General features: G+C 42.4%; 5 protein-coding genes across 10 annotated transcripts in view; 3 read left to right on the plus strand and 2 right to left on the minus strand.

The window, feature by feature from the left end:
• Nucleotides 1–230: 230 nt before the first annotated feature.
• Nucleotides 231–6,310, plus strand: retreg2 (reticulophagy regulator family member 2). Of its 2 annotated transcripts, none has more exons than XM_075477951.1 (9): nt 231–531; nt 986–1,089; nt 1,369–1,399; nt 1,688–1,817; nt 1,916–2,000; nt 2,202–2,339; nt 2,610–2,734; nt 3,770–3,905; nt 4,043–6,310. In XM_075477951.1, the coding sequence occupies exons 1-9, from the start codon at nt 278–280 to the stop codon at nt 4,840–4,842; spliced, it is 1,803 nt and encodes a 600-aa protein (XP_075334066.1). In that variant the 5' UTR covers nt 231–277; the 3' UTR covers nt 4,843–6,310. The 2 variants fall into 2 exon arrangements, with proteins under 2 accessions (XP_075334066.1, XP_075334067.1); XM_075477952.1 differs by having other exon boundaries at nt 233–531; nt 2,610–2,704.
• mdh1b (malate dehydrogenase 1B, NAD (soluble)) lies at nt 5,654–9,328 on the minus strand. Its single transcript, XM_075477953.1, has 10 exons — nt 9,297–9,328; nt 9,098–9,210; nt 8,861–8,995; nt 8,629–8,771; nt 8,369–8,537; nt 7,962–8,301; nt 7,734–7,875; nt 7,247–7,422; nt 7,024–7,163; nt 5,654–6,894 (listed from the first exon to the last, which is right to left on the minus strand). The coding sequence occupies exons 1-10, from the start codon at nt 9,316–9,318 to the stop codon at nt 6,841–6,843; spliced, it is 1,434 nt and encodes a 477-aa protein (XP_075334068.1). The 5' UTR covers nt 9,319–9,328; the 3' UTR covers nt 5,654–6,840.
• Nucleotides 9,329–9,470: 142 nt separating this feature from the next.
• Nucleotides 9,471–17,282, plus strand: fastkd2 (FAST kinase domains 2). The gene is made up of 11 exons (XM_075477954.1): nt 9,471–10,709; nt 10,789–10,892; nt 11,040–11,148; nt 11,253–11,376; nt 11,531–11,670; nt 11,754–11,926; nt 12,548–12,705; nt 12,796–13,032; nt 13,202–13,298; nt 16,270–16,384; nt 16,867–17,282. The coding sequence occupies exons 1-11, from the start codon at nt 10,056–10,058 to the stop codon at nt 16,987–16,989; spliced, it is 2,034 nt and encodes a 677-aa protein (XP_075334069.1). The 5' UTR covers nt 9,471–10,055; the 3' UTR covers nt 16,990–17,282.
• Nucleotides 17,283–17,868: 586 nt separating this feature from the next.
• Nucleotides 17,869–22,237, minus strand: LOC142391406 (uncharacterized). Its single transcript, XM_075477178.1, has 4 exons — nt 21,882–22,237; nt 20,635–20,928; nt 20,376–20,530; nt 17,869–18,204 (listed from the first exon to the last, which is right to left on the minus strand). The coding sequence occupies exons 1-4, from the start codon at nt 21,964–21,966 to the stop codon at nt 18,091–18,093; spliced, it is 648 nt and encodes a 215-aa protein (XP_075333293.1). The 5' UTR covers nt 21,967–22,237; the 3' UTR covers nt 17,869–18,090.
• Nucleotides 22,238–24,486: 2,249 nt separating this feature from the next.
• Nucleotides 24,487–26,609, plus strand: part of raph1b (Ras association (RalGDS/AF-6) and pleckstrin homology domains 1b) — a 42,990-nt gene continuing 40,867 nt past the window's right edge. For 4 of the 5 annotated variants that reach the window (XM_075477956.1, XM_075477960.1, XM_075477961.1 and 1 more), the window contains exon 1: nt 24,487–24,753. The gene's annotated coding sequence lies outside the window, so the exon portion shown is untranslated. Of the gene's footprint in view, nt 24,754–24,846; nt 24,973–26,609 lie in introns of those variants that run through there. The other variant, XM_075477957.1, reaches the window with a different exon arrangement.

Genomic DNA, 26,609 nt, shown 5'->3' on the forward strand with positions numbered 1-26,609 from the left:
ACAGCGTACAGTATAAAAGATATGTAAACAATTAAAGGAAAAACAAGCAAATAGAATAGAATAAAAATAGAGAATAAACATCAGTATATAAAGCTTATAATAAAGCTCATAATAAAGCTTGGATTTCATAAAGCAGTATTCACGGTCCATGCATTTAATCTATCTTATTTGAAAAGTCTCCACCGGAAGCTAAAGTTTATTTAAGTCCGTCCCACTTGACGCTGATCTTTCCATATACCCCGTGATCTCCAAAACAACATAACAAAGTAGGGGAAACATGGCGAGCGGAGAGGAGGCAAGAAGACGCCCCTCCATAACCTCCTCCTCGGTTGGCCTGGAGGATTTCTTCCCCGCCGGGACGTCGGAGGAGGCTTGTGGGGACGGGAATCCGGAGCTGGAGCACTTGCGGCAGCGTCTTCAGGCTTGGTTATCGCAGTACGAACCCCTGCTGCTATGGGTGCAGAGGCTGCTGGTGTGGGAGAGGCCGCTCTACAGCATCTCTGCCGCCCTGACACTCAACACATTATTCTGGTACTCGTTGAGTCTTTGTTTATTCATGGTGCCACCATAAGGCTTGCTCCGAAGCTCAGCATTAGCTCACTGGCTAATGTCAGCGAGGATATTACGAATGAATGTCAAGATAAGTTAGCTAATCCCACGTCTTTAGCCTAATGCTAACGTAACGTGCATGCCAGTTTAATTTCGTTTTTGTCAGCGCGGAAATGTGGAGTCGTGTCTGTAAAAGAAAAGTTCAGCAAATTTGACAACGAAAGTTATTTTGAGTTTTTACACCTGTCAGCTGCGTATTTTTAGCAAACTCCCATGTCATGCTGAATTACCCAGGCCTTGCTCAGTGGCAGAGCAGCACTTTCTCCTGTCTCATATTCAACACCAAGTGCTCGGTGGGTGGACAAACACGGCGGAGCTCCGATATGAAAATGTGTCTGCATGTTTACGACAGTTGGTTTGCTTTGTGTGCCCACAGGCTCCTGTCCTCCACCTCTCTGAGGCCCTTGTTCCTCCTGAGTGTGTCCCTGCTGGGACTAATGCTGCTGGAGAGGTGGAAGCCCAAGTTGCCCATCATCACTGGTGAGGTGTAGCGTCATTACTGTCATTGCTCTGAATCAGTAAAGTGGACATTTTCCCCTCACATAACCAGCGTCCGGGTGTGTGATTTTTAGTAAATGACTAATCAAACACACTGTGTTGGATATGTATTATTGAATGTGTGTTTGTATTGAGGGTGTACGCTCGTAGGGTCAGAAAGGTCAAAGGGATTCTCTTTGATTTAAAATCACATTTTGAACTTCTGAAACGCACCATTTGGCTAATGATCTGCTTCTAATGTGGGTTTTTCCTCTCCTGCAGTTCAACATGCAGAGCCTCCCCCTGTACAAAGGTGTGTACACAACAAACTTTCAGTATTTAATGTTATGTTTATATTATATTAGTCAAATGTCCCAGTGTGACTCTTGTTGTGTTAAGTTTCCTGTCGAGTTGAGTCTGAGGTATTTTTGTTCACCTGTGTGTGTCTAACTCCATTGTTATTACATCAACAAGGAATGCTACCACTCCCCAAGCATATCAGTCCAATTTGAAACACTTTAAACATAGACAAATATTCTTTTCAAATGCTAATTTAGTCTTCCTTGTGTCTGTTTTTTTTGTTTTTCTTGTTTGAACACAGTGAATCCATGAGTCCAGAGCAGCGTCTGCTCAGTATTCCTGAGCTGAGCCACCACCTCGCTGAGAGCTACCTGACCAGCTGCCTGTACGTGCAGGAGATGCTGCAGTACAAGCAGCAGAACCACGGCAAAGTATGGAGTGACTGTGGCCAATTATTACACATGGTTTTTGAAAGGAAATGTGAGAGAAATTCTGTGTGAGATATTTCAAAATGTTTTCTGTTTTCCAGTTCTGTGGGATGATGTGCAGTGGCTGTTTTGTACTCGCTGTGGTCGGACATTACGTTCCAGGAATCATGATCTCTTATATTATAGGTGAGTCACTTCATGCTAATTGACATGCAGGGACTCTGTTGGACTGTCTGGTTGTCATGACAGACTGAGGGTGTGTGGTTATGAGTAAAAATAGCAAACACAGGTGTAATGAGATCAACTGCAATGTTGGACTTGCATTTTGATATTTGAAAGGAGGCCATATACTAAAATAATAAGCTCTTTGATCTTTCGCTTTTTAAGTCCTGAGCGTGCTGCTGTGGCCATTGGTGGTTTACCATGAACTGATTCAGAGGATGTACACCGGCTTGGAGCCAATCATGATGAAACTGGACTACACCATAAGGGGAGAAACCGAGCACCGCAAACATGACAAGAGGAGTGAGTGATAATAGACACACCCTTCATGTTTGGGACAATCGTGAAAGGACTTAATCATGCAAGAAGGCTTTGTTGCATAGAACTCTGAGTCTCTTTATTTTTCCTGTTCCTAATACAAACCTCAGACTCTTTACAAACACCCCTATCTGCCAGAATGTCATTCTGCCTTTAAATCAGTTCCCCTCAGTCATTTGTGGCTTTTGCAAAGCATATGATGACATGTATTTTCCTCTCCAGCGTGTTGAAAGTGTGAATTTGTGTTTTTCACAGAGGTAAAGAAGGAGATGGAGGAAGGGGACGAGCCCAGAGCAGAAACAGAGAGTGAGAGCGAAGAAGAGGAGGAATTGTCCTGTTTTGCTCCGACGGTATGGACACACCTGACAGATCTACTTGCGGTACATGGGAAGAAAGCTTTGTGGGGGCATGTGTTGCTTAAAAACTCTTAAGATTTCTGTTAGAAGCACCAATACCGCCCAGAGCCGGATTTAAAGCGTGCCGAGGTCAGCGCTGACCTCTATGAATGCTGCCAGATGTTAATGCAACGGAACTCTTGTGTTGTGGCTGATGACTTTAGGGATTATCTTTCAAAGATGATCACATGTCATGAGTGCAACTTAGAGCTGTATACGTCTGTAGGTCGGTCCTGTCAATGACAAAGTTGATGTTATACCATGTATCCAGCCACAGGGTTATTTCCAAAGACGGAGAAAGCAGAAAATGAAAAAATTGTACACATAAATTGACCAAACTGAGTCTTTTTTTATGGTGTTTGTTGAACACTTTAACTGGTGTGCGTCAGAACTCTACGGCTTTGAGCTAACACCTCTGCAGCAAGCATCTAATAACAACGTCTGTGACCAAAGTAATCCAGAAACGGGTCCACAGTCCTTGTACACGTTCTATGAAGCACGATAGAGATCCGAGTAATGGCCATTCTTCGCCATCTGCTTTGTCTTTGAAGACCGATCCAGGCTCATGTGTAGTAGATGCTTGCATTGCTTGTAGTCATAAACTTTTGGGCCGCACACGGTCAGCTGCAAAGGGACCAGGTGAACCATTGTGAACAGGTGCAGATGATGAAATATACGCCTCAGAGACCAAGCAGACAAGGAAACCATGATTTTGTTTTGAGTACAAACTCAGCAGAACATGTGCATACATGCATTCTACTGGGGTACTATCTGGCATATAAGCACTGAACACTATGCAAAGAGGTCGGGGTGCTCAGTCAAAATACTGCAAGTAGCTCAGCTTTGAATATCATGAAGAGTCTTTCAGTCCCTGAAAGTCACAGACCCTGTGAGTTTGTGCATATTGTCACATGTGTGTAGATAAACCTTTGATACTTGAGAGAGATATCTTCATCCTTTCATTGGAAGTTTTTCTTTTCTTGTTATGGACTGTTGATGGTACATTTATCCTGTGCTCAGGTGGATGTGAAAACGACAGCTCTGGCTATGGCCATCACTGACTCCGAGTTGTCGGATGAGGAAGCGTCCATATTGGAGAGTGGAGGGTTCTCTGTGTCCCGAGCCACCACTCCTCAACTCACCGACTTATCTGAAGGTAAATCTCACTCATGTCAGTGTCACACTTGAGTTAATACCAAAATAGAATGATTTTTTTTCTTGATCATAGTTCAGTGAGGCTCGCTTGTTTTTTCTTCTTGTTTTTTTTTTTAAACCATCTCCTTTCTGTTATAGACTTAGACCAACAGAGTTTACACAGCGACCCAGAGGAGTCCTATCTGCGGGACCTCCCTGAGTTCCCCTCGGTTGAGGAGTTCCCGTCCATCGAGCACAGTCTGCTTCACTTTCCTCTGCGAGGCCCAGTCCAGGGAGACGGAGCGCAAGCTGGTACCCCGTCAGAGGGGGAACCGTTGAGCCCTGCCACCCTCCTTATCCAGCACCTGGCATCTCCTCTGCACTTTGTGAACACACATTTCAACGGTCACGGACGACCACCTGGTGGTGAGGAGGGCACACTGCCTGTTCCGGGCGTGCGAGTGGAAGCACGGAGGCAGGAGGGAGAGGAGGAGAAGGAGGCTGCAGTAACCCATGGTGCACAGCAGTCCCTGGAGGCGTTGAGTGAGGAGATAGTGAGCACCGCCATCTCCACTGTGGTGCAGAACACTCTGTCGGCCCTGCTGCGTTCCAGCGAGGCCAGCGAGGAGCCCACCCTGGCTGAGTTCCTTCCCACTGAAACCCCACCGGGTGCTCTGGAGACCCCCACCCAATCCACCGACACCGCTGCTGACACTACAGTTACTGCAGTAGGGGCGCTGAGCCCCGACGAAGACCCGGAGGAGGCGGTTACAACGGAAAGCGGCCCTGGCGAGGAGTTTCCAGATGACACACTTGTGGCGACCGAGGAAGAGGACTTTGAGCTTTTGGACCAAAGTGAACTGGAGCAGCTGGATGAGGGGCTGGACCTCGGCTGTGACAGACAGGTGGGGGGAGGAGCTCCAGACACGCCTCCATCGCCTCAACACCCTCAGTCATAGCTGCCCAGCTGCCCCTGCCTTTTACCCCCACATTCAGCTGTTTTTGTTTTTATTTGTACATTAAAACTACATCATATTCATACACTATATAGAACACATTAATCAAGGAGTTTGGCATTTAATACTGTTGGTTGGCGGTTGTGTGATACTTGGTGCGTTCTGCCTCCATGGCCTCACATTTCAAGATCCCGCTCAGCTTTGGTACCCGACTTGTTCCTTGTCCGCTGACCTGATATTGTCACGTTCAAGGCAGACCTTGGATTAACAGATATGGAGACATCATTATTGTTTGTGTCTCCTAGATTCAATAATGATGCCTTTATTTTGTGATGCCTTAGCTACTGAACCCAACCACCATGTTTTCACTGAAAAGCAGATGTTATCGCGATGGTTTAAGAAAAGAGAAAATGTTGGATATACAGTATAACTAATAATATATGCTATAAATTATTTTATTTAATGCCCAGCTAATGAAACTTTATTAAAAATCTTTAGGGGGGTGGGAGGGGTTGGGTTTAAAGTATATTTTATCCCTTTGGTTACCCACATTGATTGTGAGTGTGTTAACACACATTGTGTGTCAAAGTGTATGTTGTGGTGAAATATTCCCAGAGTTAGACGAGGAAAACATGAATCCCCAACTGTACCTCCCGAGTTTTACAGTTTAAAAAAAATATATATCTTCAGTCACTCGTTGCCTGAAAGTTGAATCTTTGACATTCGTGGATGTTGGTAACTGGTAGATTTATACACATAAGTGACTTTCATGAGTCGGAGAACAGCTCCTTTGTTTCCACTCTGTGATGGATGCCACATTTTTATTGTCATCTGTAAAATATAGTTCAGCTCATACATCCATGTGTAATCGATCCATATGTGGCTGAATTTGCTCTTGACCCTAACAATATATTTAAAGGAAAACATGTTAGATAGGCCCGTGTACTATTTGTACATGTACAGTCATCATTGGGATATGTATATCAACCAAACCTTTGTTCATGCATGCGGCGCATCACGCATGTGTTAAAATTAGAGGTCTTTTTATTACAGTTAGTTAGGCTCAACACTTGGATTACAGATGTTGTATCTGGCCAATGCAGAGGGGGGAAAAAAATGTGCAAGAATATATAGAAAGAAAAGAAAAAAAAAAAATCAACATTTGGCTGTATGAAAAGCCTATTTCCCCTTTTCTAAACCACATCCAAAGCTCAGGGGTGGGTTGTACAAAGTGAATATAACATTGCGGAATATGTATCCTGACCTGTCGTAGTGCACTGTATTTGTACTAACCTTTCCTCTTTTTTTCCCCCACCCAGTTGTGTTATAGTATCGACACGCTAAGCAAAGAGGAAGGAAAGTGTATTTTCTGCATGTAAAAACAGCACTCTGTTCAGGTTCTCCTTGTCAGCTGGCAAAAGTACTGCACAATTTGTTGAATGCTTCTGGTTAAAAGACACCATTAGATTCAGTTTGTTTGCTTCTTTTCAGTACCTGTGACGAAAATAACAGTTTGATGTTTTGAGGTCGACCCAACTGTTAATAAAGATGGGTGGCAAGTGATAACATCAGATAAAGAGAACGCTATTAAGAGACTAGTTTGTGTTAGGTCGTTCTGTGTTTTATGTTTAAATACTGCTTGTTCGAGCTATATACAGATATATATCTATATAGATATACATCTGTAGATATATATGAAAGAATTAACAAACTGTACAATTTGAAGAAAAAAAAAAGGAATATATTTTCTAATTTCTCCTTTTTCCATAAAGTACTCAGTTTGATCTTTTACGTCTGAACATATAAATGTGATTGACGAGTTTCGCAAAGCTGATGAGATTTGTTGTCATTCAGCTGGTTTAAAAAAATAAATAAATAAATAAAACTGCACCTCCACCTTGTGAAAGTAAGAGAATAAAAGGACAAACTGAAACAAACATAAGACGTGGCCATGCAAATTATCTGCCTTTCATCACTCCAGTCGGCTTGTTTTATGTCTTGTCAGCCATCTTTGTTCATGACATCACTGCAGCTTTCTAATCCAAGTTCCTTTTCCTAGGGAGGAGAAGAAAACCATTTGCATAAAAGCTCTAAAAACCTTGCTCATTAAGTCTTAAGTGATAACAAATGTGTTTTATCTAAGAAAATGGGTTTCACAACATCTGGTTTAGCATTGTGACAAACCTGCTGCAGTTCGTTTGCACAAAGCCCGAGTCTCTCCTTCAGCTCGTCTCCAACAGTGACGTCCAACAGCGGGGACCATTTACCATCTGTAAGTGTAACCGGAACTGAGAGCACGATGCCATCTGGGAGATCACAGAGGCCTAGAAGTGGATAGACAGTCGTTTAAGCGCAAATGGATGCAGACTTTTACATATGAATTCCTTTTACTGGGCTGTTTCCTAACCTGGGCAAAGTACACCAACAGAAAGGACCTCAGCTGGACTACAAGAGCCATTCCAAGCTTTCAGGACTTTGAGGATAGCATTGGCGGATGATGCGGCAGCTGCTCGGCCAGTCTTTGAAGCCACGGCTGTGCGCTGATGAAGCACCAGGTGTTGAAAGTCTGTTTCCACCCATTTACTGGCAAGACAAGTAGATTGTTTGCTGTTTTATTCCAGCACAGGTTGCAAGGCCACTTGTATTGTGCAATCAGTGTTTGCACAGGCTTGTATTACAGCAAAGTACTGTTTGGTGGGCAGTGTTGTAATTTGATGATAGGTCACTGTGACACCATGTCATGTTTGTTTTGCCTACCAAAGCACCTGCTGGGTGGAGTAAAACAATAACTGCATTCACAAGGAAATAACCACCGGGATGTTGGACGCAGGCGCCTGAAGCACATTTGCATATTGAAGCTTGCTGAAATGTCAATGTTTTCCATTTCAACAGACCTGTCGTGAAAAATCTTGAGGACTGCTTGGGAGAAGAAAGCTGGCCCTTTGATCGCCCCATCATAGTTAAAAATCTTCGCCCTCTGCAGGTCGACGTAGAAAGTGCCGCTTATGTTTCCCCACACGATGACGTCTGTGACGTCTGCATCAGAAGAAAGGGCAAATCGTGCATGTAAGGTGCTTGTACCAAGATGAAGTGGAAATACAGAGAAATCCAAAAAAAGATACCTGATGATCTCACTTTCATCTTCTTTGCAATTATGGCCCTGGCTTGGTTCTCCAGCTGTGTTGCAGAGGCAACAAACTGATGGCTGTCGATGGAGCGTGCGGCGTCTGCCAGAAGTGCGCATCTCAGGTTGACGAATGAGTCACCAGAGACGATCGCCTTCACCTGCTTGTTGGCTCGTGTGTCAATTAGATGTCCATAGTCTCTGTACCGCTCTGAGATTTCTCTCACTCTTTCCTTCTTTTCCTCGTCACTGTTGTTCTCTTCGGTTTTAAAATCGTCCAACAGCAGGATGACATCTGCATCGTGGAAAGCTTGATCCAGATCTGTGTGAGTCGTCACCTGGAAATGTATGTCTTTTTGTCATGTGACGTTATTAAATCATGAAAAACTGTGGAAAGTAATGTACCTGATAGAGCATTGGGAGTGCCAGGTCCTCAGTCTCCTGTCTCAGCTCCTGCAACTCCCCCGCATCCCCCTCCAGGTCCAAGAAGTGTAGGCTGATTGCAGTAACTTTGGGGAACACCTCAGGAGAAAGCACGCAGGGAATCAAGACATGGCAGGTTGGGCTGAGAGCTCTGAAAAGACAAACCAAATCTATCAACACTTTGCTCTTAAATCTTTTTCTGTTATCTTTTTTTTTTTATTCATAGATGAATAAAAACCTACCCAGTGATCCATATGTGAAGGTGTTGAATAAGACCGAGTCGGTGCTTTTCCTCCACAATGAGGCTCATTTGAGTCTCCAGATTCTCTGCAGCAATTCTAAGCATCGTATCTGTGGGCATGTCTGATGTGATGCCATAGTACTCCTAAACAAGCATTGATTAAAGCTGTTTGTTTCCATTCAGCAATTATTTTTAGTGAGAGGGAAGAAAAACAAAAACCTTTTGGTTTCTACCTGGCAGTGCTCCAAAAAGTCACAAAAGCCCCCTAAGAGCATCCCTCTGCCGCCTTGTTCCACCAGCTCCCTCCAAACCAAAGGAGAGTCATCGTGTTTCCAGTCATTTGTCTTGCAGGTGGCATCCAGCCATTCCTTTTAGAGGTCCAATAGCATTGAAATTACAGGAGCACCACCAAAAAGATGCAAATAAATGAGGATTTTTTTTTTATACTGATATAAAATAAGATCGATTACCTTCCATTCACCTGGCAGGATGGAGATCTTGTGGACCCTGAAGTTGGGCAGAGATCGTTGCAGAGCGTCTGCCAAAAGCTCTGCTTTGGCAAAATAAGGGCAGTCTGCTTTGCCTGTAGAGGTACAAATTGTAGAAATGTGAGATGCGTTTTGAAATACAGACAAACGTCCTACGATCAAAACTAAAAACAAACGTTACCAGCGAGCACAAACTTAGCCATGGAAAGCGTGTGTTGCTAGGAGACCGTGAACGTTGCACGTTTTAGGGTCCGTGTAGCAAACAAATTAAGAAAAAAAAATTGTTTTTAAAAATATTATGATATTTGCTAAACCTCTAAAAACATGCACTAGTGATTTATGATATACGTTGAACATATTATAATTCCAGTGGAAATGATTTCTACCGCTGACAGTTCGTGATGGACATGTTTACAGGGGGACACAATACGGCAGCGCACACGTCGTTTGCCTGCATGTGAGAAAGCTAACGTGAACTGAACTTTTTCAATTTGTAGCCCAATGTAGCCTTACGTATTCTCGCTGAACGACGTTTTTACTTCAACTTCACGTGGCGTAGCAAGTATAACGCCTTATTTGATGTAGTTTGTATGTTTTTGCGTTTAATTGAATATGTATGAAAAAACTAGCTAACGACAGTCGTTTCATAGCTTCAAGGAAGCGGTCTGTTGACCTTGTTAGCCGGATAGTCATCTTAACTGTAGTGTAACCCTATTGTCAGACAATAATGTAAAGTGGGGACCTTTAGATAGGCAATGTCAAGTGTAATTATAAGAGTAATATAATGTTTTCCGATCTATTGCGACACCTTCTAATTTCCCATTCATGTCAGTGTTTGTAACTCCACAAACTAGTTATGTTGAAATGAATTGGTACATATTTACCTTTTAGTTTGATTTACCACCCAGTTTAGCGTCCCCTTAATCACTAGAGAGCTACAATGTCTGTCTGGATGACTGAGGAGGCCATGAAATGGTCCCTGCGCTTTTGCTGCCGCAAGTCTCTATGGCAACAACGCGGTTTCCTGGTGACAGCATCAAGTCGGGACACTTCTTTTCCCAGTCAGCCGCATGCACGCATTTGGGGCCCAAGGCTTAACCGGCTGTGTCCTTCCAGGAGGCTTGCCAGTGCACTAAGGTTCTACTCGCAGGATAAAAATCACAGTGGTGAACTGGAGGGGGGCAATCATGCCACCTCCAAATTGACTGAACTGCACCAGCCTGCTGAGATCCAGTTTGATGAGACAGACTCAGAGCAGAAACAGAAGAGATCCCCTTTCTTTGACCACCTGCAGCGCTGTGGCTCTCCATCAGATGTGTTAGACCTTACCTGTAAGTACTCGCCCGCAGGTCGCCAGATCAGCAACTGCCTGACCCAAATGTGGTCCTCCATGAAGAAGATGTCTGAAGATCAGCGGCGCTATGAGTTGCAGCTAATGTTCGAGCATCCTGCATTTGAAAACCTCATGCAAAAGGCGTTCAGTTCTGTTCAGCACATGCGCAACGATGACATAGTTTACTCTCTCCTTAGCATGGTCAATTTGGGTGTGCCTCAACATAGCCGTGTGGTCCAGACTTTCCTTCGAACCAGCCAGGTAGGTGATCAAAGATTGTGCTGAAGCAGGCAAAGATGTTTTCATCTTTACTCTAATCTATTTTATTGTGCACCAACAGGAGAGACTGAATGACTTTGATGAGAAGTGTCTGTCCATCTTGTCTTCCTGTCTGGAACATATGGAGGACGGTCCCAATGTGAATGCTCTAAAGGAAGGCATGAGGTATCGAATGATGGAGCTAGAAATTTGAGAATTAGTTATTTAGAAATGGTTAAGAGTAAGAAAATGATCTTGATTTTTTTTTTTTTTTTTTTTTCCCCCCAACTTTATAGCCACTTTACGCTGACAATTACTGTTGCTGTATCTTAGGCTGGTGGTTGCGTCCCATCTTCCTGAGATCAAGAATGTAATGGCTCTCCAGACCATGATGCGCCTGTTGGGAAAAGATGTCCCAAAAGAGCTCAAATTGAAACTAGAGGTCAGTTCATGAGTCTTGGTTCTGACCATATATGGCATTCATATTCTTGTACCTTTGTCTGTGTTTGTCTGAGTCCACGCAGTGTTTTCACCTCTTCTGTACAGAAAAAGGCCTTATCAATGACAGACCAGTTCAGCCTTCCCAATGCTCAGTACATGATCTCCACTATGGCTACAATGGGCTTCTACTCCAAACCGCTGCTGGATGTCTGCGGTAAAAAAATCACAGGTGAAACCTTTTCAACAAGAAAAATCTCGAGAATACCGTTAATTATCGTCTGAATTTAAGGAAATTTAGCAAACATTAGGACAAAAGATTTGTAAAAAGATTTTCACCCATCATTTAATATGTGTGTTCTTTCCACGTCTCTCTTCTCTGGTAGAAAACCTTCATGGCATACCTTTTAACAGATTATTTAACGTGCTGCAGTCCTGTAAGGAGCTTCTCTACAGAGACTTGGATCTGCTTACTGGCATTTCAGACTATGTAGCCTCCACGCTCGACATATGGACCAACAAACAGGTGATGCAACAGACAGCTGTCTTCTGCCACACTTTCTTTGTGAATTTCAGATATTCATAAACAAAGTCCCGCTCTGTTTGCAGCTGCTCCTCTTCTTGTCTGTGTTTGAGGACCTCCTCTTCTGCCCCACTGCCTTAATAGAGGCTTATGCCGAGAAAGTGATCGCCAAACCGGATGCCCTCACACTTAAAGACCTCCTGTGTGTCCTCAAGGTGTATTCCTCTCTAAACCACGATCTTCAGCACCAAAGGCAAAAGTATGTTACCTGCTTTTTTTTTGCTTTTTTTCATGACTCGATGATTTCCATGAAATGTACTAACATAACTATTGAAAATGCTAATTTTTGTAGTGGTGTTGTTAAAGTATAGCACCTTCATCTGTCAGGACCATTTCAAAGAAGATCAAAAGTTTTCTTGTGCAAATTTCATGAAGAATTTCATCATTTCTGCAGATTGTACTCAACTGTTTCATATGAAGGTAGAGTGGAAGCACAAAGAAAAGGCCACAGAACCTAAAACAACTTTCTGGTCTGCGTTGAAAAGCCAAAGGTTTCGCTTGGGTTTAAAGAAACGTGGTGGAGATCAACAACAAGCTTATTTATTCCACAGCTGTTAACACTTTGGTGGGCATTGTAACTTAGCTATTGACATGACAATTGGCAACAATAGCTCAGCATGTTAGAGAAACAAAAATAAAGACCTTAATTAGACAGTGATGGCAAAATTCTTGGAAGAGCGTGTCGTCTTCAGCCATCAGAAACTCTTAAATCACCTTCGTGATTACCTCAGAATGATGTACTATCAGTAAATGCTCCTTTAACTTAAGCTCCTGGTGCTGGTTAGGTTTGAAGTCTTCTCTGTGCTTCCTGCTGCTTCAGGTTCCTGAATAGCCTCAGCCACGCCCTCAGCTCCTACCTGCCCAAGATGTCTGGGATGCAGTTGCTAAAAGGCATCTACTGTCTCTGCCTGATGGGCCACTTCCCCTCAGGATTGCTGGAGAAGCTCCTACAGAGTAGCACACTGGAGCAGCTCGCAGGTAAGCCAAATGAACATCTGGCAAGTTTGATCAGACACTGCTTTGTGTACTTGACTTTCATCCCCTTGAACATCCTGTATTTCTCCTCAGCGTTAAAGTCTCTCAAGAGTCGGGACAGAATGTTTCAGACGGTGGATCTGTGCCTCCGTTTTGACCGTCCTCCTCTCCCGCAGCCCCTGACTGTCCCCTCGATGGTCCTGGGAAATCCCACCCCCAGCAGTCCATCGGTTAACTCGTGGCTCTCACAGGGGCTCCAGAGTGTGCTGGGGAATCAGGCAAATTCAGTGCTACAGGAGATGGTGGTGGTGGAGAACTTCTACCTCATAGGTAAAGACAGAATCTTGAAGAAAGGGAGATTTTTGATCTCGGAGTCTTGTTGCAAAAATAAAAAAAAAATACACTTTTGATCGATAAAGTGATCCTTTCTGTTGCGTTTTTTTCCTTTAAATGTGAATCAGTGATGCCAGCAAGCTCCTGTGTTTGTGTCTACTCTCAGATGGTCTTATAACCAAACCTCTGCCAAACCAAACCTCTGTGACGGAAGCAAGTAGCTGTGCAGAGGACATGCTTTCTCCAGCAGAGAGCAGTGAAAGGTAAGTAGATGCAAGCAGTAGTTTGCGGTTAATATCACCAGACTCAATACAGTAAAGCTGCAGTCAGTGTTTTTTCTTTCTTTTTTTTTCTAATGGTGCTCACGTCTTGTTTGATAAAGTGTGATGCTGTCAGTCTGTGGCTTTCTGCTGCCTACACACTTTTTTTTAAGTTTCCCGATAGTGTGACTCCCTATTACCAAATATCTGATTGCTTTGCATGCAACAGAAAAACATACAGGCTGTATTTCCAACTAATACGACCATATAAATGCCATTAAAAGAAACTAAATGTTTATTACAAAAATGGCTAAAGAAGGGAATGTTTCTATACAGATTATATTTCACATCACATTTTGAATCCAGGTCTATTTCAGTTAGTGAGACACAAAGTCTTAAATAACTGGCAGGATCTCCACAGCCATTAGAAACCTGTAAAAGTCATGAAATTATAAGTTGTTGAGTTTTGATGTTTTCAGGAAGATCGTAATGAAGTCAAGTTCGTTAGTTTACCCTTCAGTTCATATCTTTAAAGGCTGTGAGTGAAACATCAGTTCTATAAACAATTAGTCATTTGTACATTATTTTTCAGACATTCGTACAGTGGTATCTGTGTAGCATATGTTTAGTTTAATTTTGCTTCAGTTTTTGTGCACTTTCTCATGCAAATAAGTCGAATTGTGCGTCCCTTTTACGTGCATTTTTATGTGGCTTTTTCAAGGGAAGTATTCGTTTAATTCCATGTAATATCGTCATAGTCTTTTCTTGGACCGTTCTCTTCTCTTTTCTTTAACCTCTCTTTTTTTTCTGGACGAAATTAACTGTAACCATTTCTCTACATGTCACCTTTGTGCAAATTCTCACAAATGGTTTTAATGATGTGAAAACGGATTCTCAGCAGTGACGGCTTTTCTGAGTAAAGACTAGAAGTTTCACATCATATATTACAGGCTGGGGTGAAGGAATTTATCCAGGCCAGTTGTGCTGTGCTGTGAAATTTCACTTCTAACGTAGCACAACAGAATTGTATCTAATTAACAATATGCCTTTAAACTTATCGGTACCACAAAACACATTTATCTGTGCTTCATAAAACAATTATCATCTTTGACAACCGTAACATTAACATCTGAAGACTCATTCGAAGAACAACATTTCACACTATTTCAACTGTAATGCATTTGTAGCATGATTTATTTCCCAACTGATGGGATTGCATGAAATAAAGCTTCTGATTTAAAAACTTCCTGTCTTGGACAGTTGCAGGTTTACAAGATGAAGTTTGAGAGGGTTTTTGGTCTGAGTTGGAAAGTTTCATTCAACCTTGACTGGCACTCGAAACACTCGGCTGCTGTTCTGACTGATTCTTTACTCACAGAGTTGGTCGTTTGCTCGATTCAGTGACAGACTAGAGATGGGGAGTCTCTGCCCTCCCGCCACAATTTCTCCAGAAATGCCATAGTCCAGATAACCTTTTCTCTTTAGAAAATTAAACGTGCACTTTAGTGGTTGTAACTTCGAGAATATAGTAATTATATTAATGAATCCTCCTCGTAACTCACACACGTCTGTCACGCCATGGGACTCTTGTTTTTAGTTTTATGTTTAGGTTATGTTTTTTGTGTTCAGTTCATGTCCAGGTTTTGAGTTTTAGGTTTTGCCATTAGTTCATTCCCCTCACCTGTTCATTCCCCACCAGCTGCACCCACTCACTTACCAATCACTCACTCCCTATTTAGTTTCCAGTCTCCCCACTCAGTTGGTCGGTTCTTCGTTTGTTACTCATGCCCTGTTTGTTTAACCAAGCCTTGCCATCGACCTCACCTGTTTTTCCCATGTTCCTCGTTCCTCACCAAGTGAAGTATTTATTTATTTCTAAGCCATGCCAAGTTCTTTGTTTAGTTTGCCACAGTTGTTTTTTGGATCCGGCTCAGCCGTGCCTTCTGTTTGATTTATTGTTTTGTTAAATAAACCCAGTTCTCCTTTATAAGTCCGCATCCGTGTCCTACCTTCACCTTCCCCACCACACCTACCTGACAACATTGAGCCAGAATCGGAGTGACGGCAGCACCGTTGGTTAGGGCGGTGCGACGTCGGCTCGATGTGCACGAGGCGGGATTGTTGAGATTCTTTCTCTTCAGCGCAGTCATCTTCACGGACTGCCGTGATATTGCTGCTCTTTTGCGCCAGCCATTTTTCACCTTGCGATACTACGAGGCCACATGATGACGCCCTTCGTCAGGCCCCTCTGATGTTATTGTCGCGGTCCAAAGTTTGGGCCGTCTTGACAATGTCCATAAATGTATGACGTATGATATTACAACTTTAATGAATTTTTTGGGAAGAGGCGGAGGAGGATTAGTTGCCTGTCAGTCGGAAAGTCTGTGGTTTGACTCCCGGCTTTTCGGGCCACATGTAGAAGTGTCCGCTGAGCCCCAGGTTGGCTGTGATGTGCCCATCGGTGTGTGAAAAAAGCACTGTGTGGCCTGTAACATTGTAGAGATTTAAGACATGTTGTATGAATGTGAGCGTCTGAATAGGTGAATGTGGCTTGTAGTGTAAAAGCTCTGTACAGTGCATTTAGCATTTAAATCTAACATACAATGTATTATAGCACATAAAAATGAACAAAAACCAAACTACAACACCTACTCGACTCAGTTGCACTGTGGAAAGTCAGTTACTTCATTTAGACAGAATTTTTCATTTAAATTTGGTCAATTAAAACCATTGAAACACAAAAACTTTCAGCAAAACCCAATCGATGATAATCCTACTGGGTAAAGTTCTGTCGCTAAATGTGTGTCGGATGAAGTCATTTTCACTGAGACGATGAAACCACAATCTTCTCAATCTACTTTTCAGCTGTGATGTTCCTCACATCAAACCTTTGCCTCCATCCTGTCATGTCTGTACTTGAATTCAAATTTTGACCTTTTTTCAAGCTCACAAATGACTTTCTTCATTTTTCTAGAATTGCAGTAATTTCGGCTCCAAACTCCGGCTTTTGCTATGGTACGTCAAATCCCCGCGGTCCCCTCGCTGTCAAGATCCGTCATCTGAGGCTCCTCGGATACACCCCTGTCCTGGTGAGACTTCAGTTCTCTTTAGTTCTGAACACTTCAAAGTTTAATGCTGTTTTTGGGGGTGAAGAGCTTTTCTCTGTCACCTCACTTGCGTCTAAATCTGGTTTCTTATGCAAATATCTGAACTAGTTTCAAAGTTGAAAACGCTTTTGCTCTCATAGAAGCGGTGTTTATCAGCAATTTACTCAGTAATGCTTCATTTTCTATAAATAACTCGTTTCACTTTAGTGTCATAATCTCAAAGCTCATGCCCTTATAGTTTGTTATAGAGTTTTAAAATCCTCAAGTTAGGAAGGGAAAATATTTTCCATCCATTTGTATGAATAAAGTTAATAAAATACTTCCTTTTCATAATACTGTCTCTGATTTATTCTCCTACCTGACAGTTTACATCGCTATACCTCACTTACATTGACTCAAATCTGTGCACTATACTCCTGCTCTGTTACAGTAAGGCTTATTTTTACCCTAATCCTGTCCTCAAGGTCAAAGAGCGGGATCTACACTCTGCGACTGAGGAGGGGAGGACGGACATCCTCAGAGGACTGATTTTTCCAGAACACCGCACATTAGAAACACAAGCTAAAATGGAGCACCTGGGATCTTAAAGACGGCTGGCGGTGTGCACTGGAAGCGAGGAGCCACACGAGGCTCGGGTTTTGTTGTGCTGCTCAAAAGTTTGTAATGTTTACCATGGAAATAAGTATTTAAAGCGGTTGCCTCTGGATGGATTTGCTTAAAACCAGTTGAGTAAGACATAAATTGTTGGTGTTCTTGCTAATAGTGAGACATGTGATTTATATCCGGTGAGCAAAAATAAAGCCTTCACAAAACATTAACTTGTTAAGTTACTTTGTGATTCTACTGCTATTATGTCCGCAATTAAATGATAAATGTATCATTTGTCTGGAGTCGTCTGTCTCTAAACAGCAAGTGAAACAACGTGCTGATCCTGTGAGCTTGCAGTAGCAGTTGAGAGAGACGGTGCAGCTGAATGAAACCAATAAAAGCAGGGTGAGCGGTTGCAGTAACTGCAAGGTGAGCAACGTAAAGGTGGAGTGCCTTTGAAGCTGCCACATCTGCAGAAAAGCACCAGCGAGGAAAAAGATAGAGGGAGGGAGACAGGAAATGGTGCAGCTTGTTATTGTTCAAAGTATTTGCTCCTGCTCGTATTTCTGCTTTTAATTTGCCTCTGCGATGTTGAACTTGTTATTTTCCCGATTTCTCAGAAATAAGAGCCTGCAAACCTCACACGATGTGAGGACATCTTGGAGGCTTTTTCTTAAGAGCTGGTGTGTTTTCTTCTTTTTTTTTTTTTTTTTTAAATCGTAACCACTTCTGATCCACAGGGTAATGCTTAGTGAACCCTTTAAATGTGGTTAAGTCCCCCTACATTCAGACGCCACCACCTGTTTCGACCACAGACGGAGGGGTTCCCAATAACAAATCAGTGACAGATTCAGTGAGCGAGCGAGTGAAACAGGAAGTGAGTCAAACAGAAACTTCTTTATTTTTTAATTATTATTTCATACACCTACAACTCTACAGGAGCGGTTGCTTTTGCTGTGTAGACACAAAACTTACTTGGTAACAAAACAAACTTGCAAAACAGATCAAACATATGTAGGTAGAGCTCACAGTAAGCTTCTACAAAGACACCCAGTGTGCGAGGGGATAGCCGTGAAAGTGGTCCATGAAAGCATGAGTGATCAGAAGTAGCGCGGTGCAGGATTCTGAACCGTTTTTTTCTTCTTGCGGTTCCGGGGCGCTATGGGTTTGGTGTTTATGTAGTCACTCTGGGAATCTGCCCCCTGCAACTTGAACTGAAAGACACATGAGGACAACTGAGCATCTGCATTTCATCTGTTGGTTTAAGGATAATAAAGAAACTGCTACGATATTTTCTATTGACAATGGGGCCATGTCAGGGATATTTAGCAAGTGTGGCTTTCATTTTGTAATTTAAAGGTTTTATGAAATGGGATTTTAAAATACTGATGCCAGCAGTTGAGAATTACAAAATACACTTGAAAAAGTGTTCTGTTCTTCGAATAACTGACAGAGTTGACAAAGTTCATTTAAAACTGTTTGACCATCTTGCTGGGGGCCCTTTCCCAATTAAAAACAACAAAAACAGTGGAACAAGTTTTGAAAAGCAAAGCTGGACCTGTGACATATTTCTACAAGCTACAACAAAATCTTGCAATGTTTGTTGTAATAAATGCTAATTAACAGGTAATAAAGCCCCTAAAAGCTGTGTCAAGCACCAGAAACATGCTTATTGTTAGATAATAAGCACATTTTCTTATACTAGCATTAGGTAGCTGATGAGTATCTTCAGTATTTTCACTGTTATGGACAAAAGCATCCACGATGATGATGAGCAATCGAATTACACTCGGATTATAAGGGCAGGGCCATTAAAACGTGTGCATTTATCAATCTGCTGCATCTATTCACCATCAATTATTTCTGCATGAAATGCTGTTAAGGCTTCTGTCACGCCATGGGACTCTTGTTTTTAGTTTTATGTTTAGGTTATGTTTTTTGTATTCAGTTCATGTCCAGGTTTTGAGTTTTAGGTTTTGCCATTAGTTCATTCCCCTCACCTGTTCATTCCCCTCACCTGTTCATTCCCCACCAGCTGCACCCACTCACTTACCAATCACTCACTCCCTATTTAGTTTCCAGTCTCCCCACTCAGTTGGTCGGTTCTTCGTTTGTTACTCATGCCCTGTTTGTTTAACCAAGCCTTGCCATCGACCTCACCTGTTTTTCCCATGTTCCTCGTCCCTCACCAAGTGAAGTATTTATTTATTTCTAAGCCATGCCAAGTTCTTTGTTTATTTTGCCACAGTTGTTTTTTGGATCCGGCTCAGCCGTGCCTTCTTTTTGATTTATTGTTTTGTTAAATAAACCCAGTTCAGTCCACATCCATGTCCTACCTTCACCTTCCCTACACCATTCTGACAGAATAAATAACTTGGAAGGAAATAACAGGTATCATGGGAGGTAAGGTGAGGTCAAGAGTCCCATGGCGTGTAAGAGCAGGGCCATTAAGACGTGTGCACCCATCAATTCTTTCTGCATGAAATGCTGTTAAAGCTTCTGCCTCTTCAAAGTCGAGTCTGCCTTGTGCGGTCAGCTGTTATGCAGCATAATGCCATCAGCTGCTCGTTTTTGTGGTTTGCGGCCTGTCAAACGAACCTCTGGTTGGGCAGAAGCGTTACACGGTGATGTCGTAAAGTGACAGAAGTGAAGCCGAAACTAGAAAAACAGTTTGAACATCTTCTGTGGGATAGAGTAACGTCTTGTGTGAACTTCAGGCTTTGACAAAGTACAAAAAGCTACATTACACATTGATGAGATATGTAAAACGTGCAAGGAACGGACAAAAATGTGAATGAAACCTCACACATAAAGTCAGTAATTTACCTGGGTCATTGCCATTTATGGGGAGAGAAAATCCTGTATTTATGTGTCAATATCTCTTGTAATAGATGGGGAGCTATCAAAGGCATAATCAACTGTTAATGAGAGTATGATAAAGTATTTTTTAACCTTATTCGAAATACTGTTCTTGCTTTAGACCTTTGGAAGCTGCAAAATGTCTCACCAAACTGGCAATAAAAGCATAATTAGGCATGTGTTCATCTTTACATATCAACCAAATAAGAAAAATCCAAAGAAAGTATTGAAATTATAGGAAAGTTATTGAATATTTTGAATGTGGTCAACATTATTAACAGTTATCTTTTTTTGAATGCTTTAAGTTGTAACATTTAATCTTTGATAAAGGAAGGGGATGATAATGATCGTAAATCTCTAACGAGCACTTAAAGGGAACTTTAAGTGTCAGGGGAAAAAAACTAGCAGTGAAACGACATGTTTGTTTTACCTTAAATCCAAGATAGAAATTTTCCTTTCCATTTTATAAGGACACCTGTTTTTAAACTTTTCCTCTCAGTTTGTATTCCGCTCAGGTGCATCTTACCCAAAGGACTGATGCAACGATGGTGGCCGTGAGGCTGTAGGTGCTGAGAAGTACAACCACTGTAATCCAAATCCATGGAGTTCTCTCAGGAATGTCTTCTTTATTTCTACTTTCTTCTTTTGTATTGCAGGTGGGCTCACATGTACAGTCTTCTCCTGGAAGAAGCACATTGACGAAGTGTTTAGTAGATTCTTTCTGAATGCACACCAATTGTAGATGGCCTTTGGTTCAGATCTCAGCAACTCATTGCAATATTTACCTTCTACAAGGACCTGGATCTTCGGACCATCTATTTTTGAATAGGGTGGAGGGAATGTGATGGCGGCCTCACATTTATATGTTGTGTTGCTTGCTCCATTAAGGTTGAAACCTGTCAAATTATCCTCCTCGTTTATCTGTAGTTGCGGATTCAACCCCCGGAGTAAGCTTTCTTGAACGGACCAAATCAGGTCCTGGTTTTTAAAAAGTTTAAAGGTCACATCTCCTTTCTTGGTTGGGCACGGCACAAACACGGGCACGTGGCCTTGTCTGGGGGCGCAGTAGGTCGTCGTCTCTTTTGGGAGGGGGAAAAAATGTGACAATGAATCAGGATGCAATGTTTATCTTCAAATCTTCTTAGAAAATACCACTTTATAAGAAATTGTCATGAAATGAAGCTACTGCCGAAGGGATTTTAGAGCTGGAGCCGCTTCACGTTGCCCGCGTCTTTGTAATCAGCACCTTGCAAAGGAAACGGCTGCATAAAGGGCCCAGCTCCTGCAAAGATGGATGCATTTGCTTCGATTCCCCTAACTGAAATTCAGACTTTGAGACTCGTCATTTCAGAGCAAACTCCACCCCCGCAATGGAATTTGTTTGATACCGGCACGTCTAAGCACATTTACCCCTTTCAGCCACGTTGAGCGTGAAAAACAGAAATTTGAGGTGCGAGTGGCACACATGAGTCAGCCGCCGAACGGGTTGCAGTTCAGGAAACTCCTGCTGAATGTAGTGCTGTTGAAATTTGTCTTCACAGCTGTTGCCTCTCAATAAGTCGTTTTTAATTAGATGCGTTGCCACTCAAGAATACATGTATTTAGCCTGAATTAAGAGACTGAAAGGATAACGTTAACCTATGGTTCAACTGAATTGATAATAACTGAGAATGCATCCAGTATATGTTTGTTTAAATCTGACTTTCCCATGTTTTAAGCTCAACCCATATCTGATTCCACTGTTTTATTTAACACATTTAAGTACATTACAGTCTCATGTTTAACAGTACTGGTAATTAGGGTTTTAACCTCAGTGTTTACAACCTAGTCATCCCACTCTAACCACACATGCACCAGTCCCTTAGACTGTAACCCAGAAATAACTTTTTACTATTAAGTTGGTTGCATTTTCTCACCGATTTTTGCCATTAGTAATAATAATCTCAAATGAGTAGACATTTCTAGTAATAACTGCTACTTGGATTCTAATGACTGTGATGGTTTGTACGCCCATAGGTTGCCTTCAGCTTACCATTGCTGCTGTTGGGGCTCAGACACTGAGCAGAATAAGATGACATGTAGTACAAGAAGATCACGAACATCCAGCAAACCTTCATCACGGTCTCTGCTTCTTCTGTTTTGTTTTTTCTCTTTGCACCGACAGCATGAACTTTCCTCCAGCAGAGTGGGATTCTCCCTTGTCACCTGAGACGTGGAGCAGCTCCTCCGGCAAACTCCATGAGCTGGTACACTGCGGGGGAATCTGATCCGTTACCCTAAAATCATCAACCCCTGGTTCTACACGTGTTGTTTTCACTTTAGCGCCTCATGTCCACGCTCTGCCTCTGAGTGAAGCACTCCCACGGTGCTGCAGTGACTGAACCTCACGTATGCCCTCTTGAGAGAAAACATCCTGTGACAGAGAATACCGCCTCTTCTCAAGTTTCCGCTCTCTCCCGGAGTTTGTGATCTGCTGCGGCCTGTGTGTAGTTCATTTAGGATTTGTTTGCACCGAGGTGTTGTTGTGGAGCAGTTCCTCTTTCTCCTTCCTTTTCATTTGGCAGGCGCATATGACTGTCCCTCCAACTGTTGCTCTAAATCAAAAGTATTTTGCTTTAATTGTTTATTATACATTGTATCATTCTGCAGCTGTGAGGGAAATGAAAACTACACAATTAGTACAGAAAAGCACAGAAGAAACATAAAAAACATCTGCTTGTCATTACCTCTAAGCACCACTGTTAAGATGATGATACTTGGAAGAATTTGATATATATTTTGCATGAAAGAATAGAAGTTGGTTGTTGTTGCGACAGTGAAAATTTTTTAAAATCAACATCATACAAATTTGGGGTGGAAACGTGCACTGCAAGATTGGTTGTACGAAATACACTGCGATCGAAGACCACGTTGACCAAAAAGTGCAGTGACCCTGTCTGTGTACCATGTGCACGAGCTCTCTGAACATGCTGATTAGCAGCAGCAAGTGCTGAGCTGACATTTGCTGAAAGCCAAGGTGTCACTGCAGGAAACGCTGACAGTTAGAGAAAATACATGTATGAGAAACTAATGGGACTCTGTCTAAGCAGCATGAGTCATTGCACAACAAAAAAAAAAGCACAGGTGAAAGACGAGATGTGAGGAGCAGTGACTGTCTCCTTAAGATTGTTGAGTGTCTGGTTGTGTTAGTAAAATGCATAGACTGTTAAAATTCAGTCTTTTATCCAATCTATGCTAATAAGGAGTCATAGTCATAAATGTGCAATGTACTTTTAGGTCCACTAGATGGCAACAAAGCTCTTTATTCCTGTGAGTCTGTTGATGACAAAGTCTACAAATTTAAGAAAAATACAAGTTTTTCACTGCGGCAGGCGTTTTACGAATAGAGCAGGTGTTTGAAAACATGTATATTGTGTGGAAACACATGGTGACAAACTTATGGGAAGGGGGAGTGGGGGGGATTGCAGCATTTTAAAGATAAAAAGGCTGTGTGTAAATCCAGATTAGAAAACCAGTGAGAAACGTCTCGTAATACCATATACTAATGACATGTGTCTGCATGAATAACAATAATCTCCTAATCTGGAACGTGCACCCCTTGTCTGGGGGTTGGTTTGCGGCTTTTAAGTGAGCATCAGCAGGATCTCCAGTGTGCACTAATCTGACCGCTTTACATTACTTACACTTGACATATAAAAGCCACGTACAAACTATCTGAATGATTACTGTTGATCTGGATGCATGTGGAAAGCTACTGGATGCTTGATGCTGCATTCAGTGTTTCCCCTTTGACTTTTTACTGTCAGTTAAATGCATGTCTCTCCACCGATGTTATTGAACACCAGTTGAAGATCCATCTGTTCTCCTTGGCTTTAAATTGCACTTAATGCTCTTAGTTTTTCCGGGTTTTAACTTGCAGTAAGGGACTCGTTTTGTATTCGCTCTTACTTTGTGTTCTCTCTTTTTTTTTCTCCTTTCATGTGTTTTTTTTTGTTAGATCTCTGCTTATTTGTCTGTTTTACTGTTGTTATTGCACCTTAACGTACGTGCACACCACTCTGAGCAGCTGTGGCTGTCTTAAATGTGCTTTATAGCTCAATTTGATTTAATTTTCAGTCTGTTAGATATTAACTGCTATTGTTGTTGCTTTTTATTTGGCCCAGTTATGGTTGTACCCTAAGGAGCAATGTGGCTAAATTTATGGTGAATTTGAAAACCTACCGCTTTACAAAACAACAGAATACACATATATTAATCAAAACAAAAAGAGAGAGGGACGTTTTAATCGTTCATGTTGTTGATTTTGTTTGATTATGTTTGTAGCCTCTGCTTTGTTGTCATGTTTTTAAAATGCTGGTGGGTTTTGCACTAATGGTTTTGCACTAATTTTCACACAACATCTTTGTCGGTTTCAAGGGACCCCTGCCACACAATCAGCTCTTTTCCATCGCTTCAGTTTCAGCAAATCCAGGAGCGCCGAATCACAGAACGCCGCTGAAAAGAGCATACAATCGCGTTATACGGTCAGTACAAGTTATGCCATCTCATTTCCAGCCATCTGCCTGTGATTGCAGCCAAGTCATTCTGCACAGTTTCGACGTCACATATTTCCGCCCGCTCCTGGGCTGGACAGGAAACGGCGGAGACGCGCACGCGCAGCGTGTCACCTCGGCAGCTGCGGGAGAGAAGAATGGGAATGGGAATAGATTTGTGGATTGCAGGCGAGAAAAGTGTATGGAAACATGAGAACAACGGGCAGTTTTGACTAGACTCCTATTCGAAACAGACAATCATACATAAAGAACCAGGAGTTGTTTTTTTCCCCCCACCACCGTGGCAGGGATATTTACTCTTATTGGAGAAGGCAGCGGGAGAGAAGAACCTCTTTGTGATCCCATTTCACTGTAAGTGGAATTTTTTTTAATGCTATTCCGACATGCTGTGGTTTTCTGTCCACCTTTTCCTCTCCCTTTGCTGAACCCTATTCGCAGAACAGGAGCGTGATGGATAACAGAAATGTCGGCTTATTTTGACATGTATTGTTGGCAGCCCATCCCAGACTGTGACCTCAGCAAAGGAAACGCAGAAGTCGCTATCAGACTTCTTTAAAACTAAACCTCCAGGTATTATTTTTTTTACACAGACCCGTGTCATTGTCTGTTTGAAAACGTGTTTTCTGCGGCCGGGTGTTTGAATGAGGGGGTTTGTGTGTGTGTGTGTGCCCCCCCACCCCCTACATGTACGGCCATTAAACAGTCCCTTTCTTGGGGAGAAAGGGTGTGCAGCAGAGCCGCATCTCTCCGGGGGAGTGTCAGTCTATCATGAGCTTATTCTTCTCGTGTGTATTTGCTGGTGTTTGTTGCCAAAAAAAACCGAGCCCTGTGATGCTATGGTGGAGGTCTGAAGTCAGTTTTTTTTTTTTTTTTTTTTCCGCCTGCATCCAGCTGAACAGAAAGATGTAGCGTGAGTCTCCACCCTGTTCAGCGGGAGGAGGCTATGAGCTTCTGCTTAATGGCCGATTGGTCGCGGTAATGTTTATATCTGGCCGGTGCAGTTTTTTTACAATACCAGATTTGATGTCTTTAACAACTTTTAAGACGAGTGGCTGTGTGTGTGTGTGTGTGTGTGTGTGTGTGTCAGTGTCAGTGTGTTGCAGCCTTTCACTGCGGCCCGTGCACACCGTGTTTAATTCCCTTTGTTGGATGACGCCTCTGGCAGCAGATTGGATAACATGTCGCCTCTTTGACCAGTGGCTATCTTCAGTTTAATGCTCTCAGCCAATAGACACGGCCCGAGTCTCCCCAAACTCCTGCGTTTGTGGCTTTGTTTGGTTTGCAGTGAAGCCTGAAAAGTTGGGAGTTCAAGCACATGTTTGTGTGTTGGGACTGTGCTGCTGCTCCAAGTGTTCAGAGTTGAGAAGGTTATTATTATTTTTTTTAGAAATGATTTAAGATCATCTGCCTCCTCTTTCCTCTTGACTTGGCTCTCACTCAGACATGTAACACCTGGGAGCATATCACCCTGCAGTGACTGTGGAGTTCAGAGGTGATTTGTAAAGGACCTCCCCACCTTACTGCTGTCTGGCCGGCTGCCACGTCTCTCCACACTTTCACCCAGTAAAGATTTGGGTTGTTATTTACACGGTCAAGGCTGCGTCGATGGACTATGGAGCAATAGGCACCTTGGTGGGGAATGTTACAACGTTCCTTGTCCATCCGAGTGAGGACCACATGAGACCCAACCACAAACTGCATATAGGATTTGTGTTTCCTGTATTTTGCATCTTTTGATGGGCATTTGTCTCCATAATTGTATATTAGTTTCTTTCCTCCTATTTTTGTGTCTGAGTTGGCATATCTTTGTTTCAATCATTCAGTTTCTCTTTAATGTCACATTTTAAATCACACTGGGTCCTTTTGTGTTTCTCATTTTCTTTTAATTTTTGTCTTTTTTGTGTCTTAATTAGTCAACTCCTAAGTCTGTTTATATATAAAAAATGCCCCTACATATGGGACATCTGGTCTCTTTGTGGTTATTTCAGGTCTCTTCATTTCCATCTCTTTTGCATCTCATTAAGGTTTTTAAATGGGAGTTATATTTCTGGCGTAAGACTCTGGACCCACTGTCTCCTTTGGCCCCTCAGACTGTTTTATGGTTGGCTGGCTGAGCAATCTGTGTCTTGTCTCTTTAATTTATAGGTGAACACAACAAAACAAACAGATTTTTCTCCAGAAAAAAAAGCCACTAAACAGCCACTTGG

This window comes from Odontesthes bonariensis, chromosome 11 (assembly GCF_027942865.1).
Source record: "Odontesthes bonariensis isolate fOdoBon6 chromosome 11, fOdoBon6.hap1, whole genome shotgun sequence".
Taxonomy (NCBI): Eukaryota; Metazoa; Chordata; class Actinopteri; order Atheriniformes; family Atherinopsidae; genus Odontesthes; species Odontesthes bonariensis.

Bases quoted from the DNA above. Each gene is read 5' to 3' on its own strand.
- retreg2 (XM_075477951.1), top strand. From the start codon at position 278: ATGGCGAGCGGAGAGGAGGCAAGAAGACGCCCCTCCATAACCTCCTCC. The intron at 2,001-2,201 runs GTGAGTCACTTC...TCGCTTTTTAAG, and splicing joins CATGATCTCTTATATTATAG to TCCTGAGCGTGCTGCTGTGG. The intron at 2,735-3,769 runs GTACATGGGAAG...TCCTGTGCTCAG, and splicing joins ACCTGACAGATCTACTTGCG to GTGGATGTGAAAACGACAGC.
- mdh1b (XM_075477953.1), bottom strand. From the start codon at position 9,318: ATGGCTAAGTTTGTGCTCGCTG. The intron at 8,772-8,860 runs GTAGAAACCAAA...ATGCTTGTTTAG, and splicing joins ACTTTTTGGAGCACTGCCAG to GAGTACTATGGCATCACATC. The intron at 6,895-7,023 runs GTTTGTCACAAT...TCTCCTCCCTAG, and splicing joins GTGCAAACGAACTGCAGCAG to GAAAAGGAACTTGGATTAGA.
- fastkd2 (XM_075477954.1), top strand. From the start codon at position 10,056: ATGTCTGTCTGGATGACTGAGGAGGCCATGAAATGGTCCCTGCGCTTT. The intron at 11,149-11,252 runs GTCAGTTCATGA...TCTTCTGTACAG, and splicing joins AGCTCAAATTGAAACTAGAG to AAAAAGGCCTTATCAATGAC. The intron at 16,385-16,866 runs GTGAGACTTCAG...CCTGTCCTCAAG, and splicing joins TCGGATACACCCCTGTCCTG to GTCAAAGAGCGGGATCTACA.
- LOC142391406 (XM_075477178.1), bottom strand. From the start codon at position 21,966: ATGAAGGTTTGCTGGATGTTCGTGATCTTCTTGTACTACATGTCATCT. The intron at 20,929-21,881 runs GTAAGCTGAAGG...CCCTCCCAAAAG, and splicing joins GAGCCCCAACAGCAGCAATG to AGACGACGACCTACTGCGCC. The intron at 18,205-20,375 runs GTAAGATGCACC...TGTGTCTTTCAG, and splicing joins TCGTTGCATCAGTCCTTTGG to TTCAAGTTGCAGGGGGCAGA.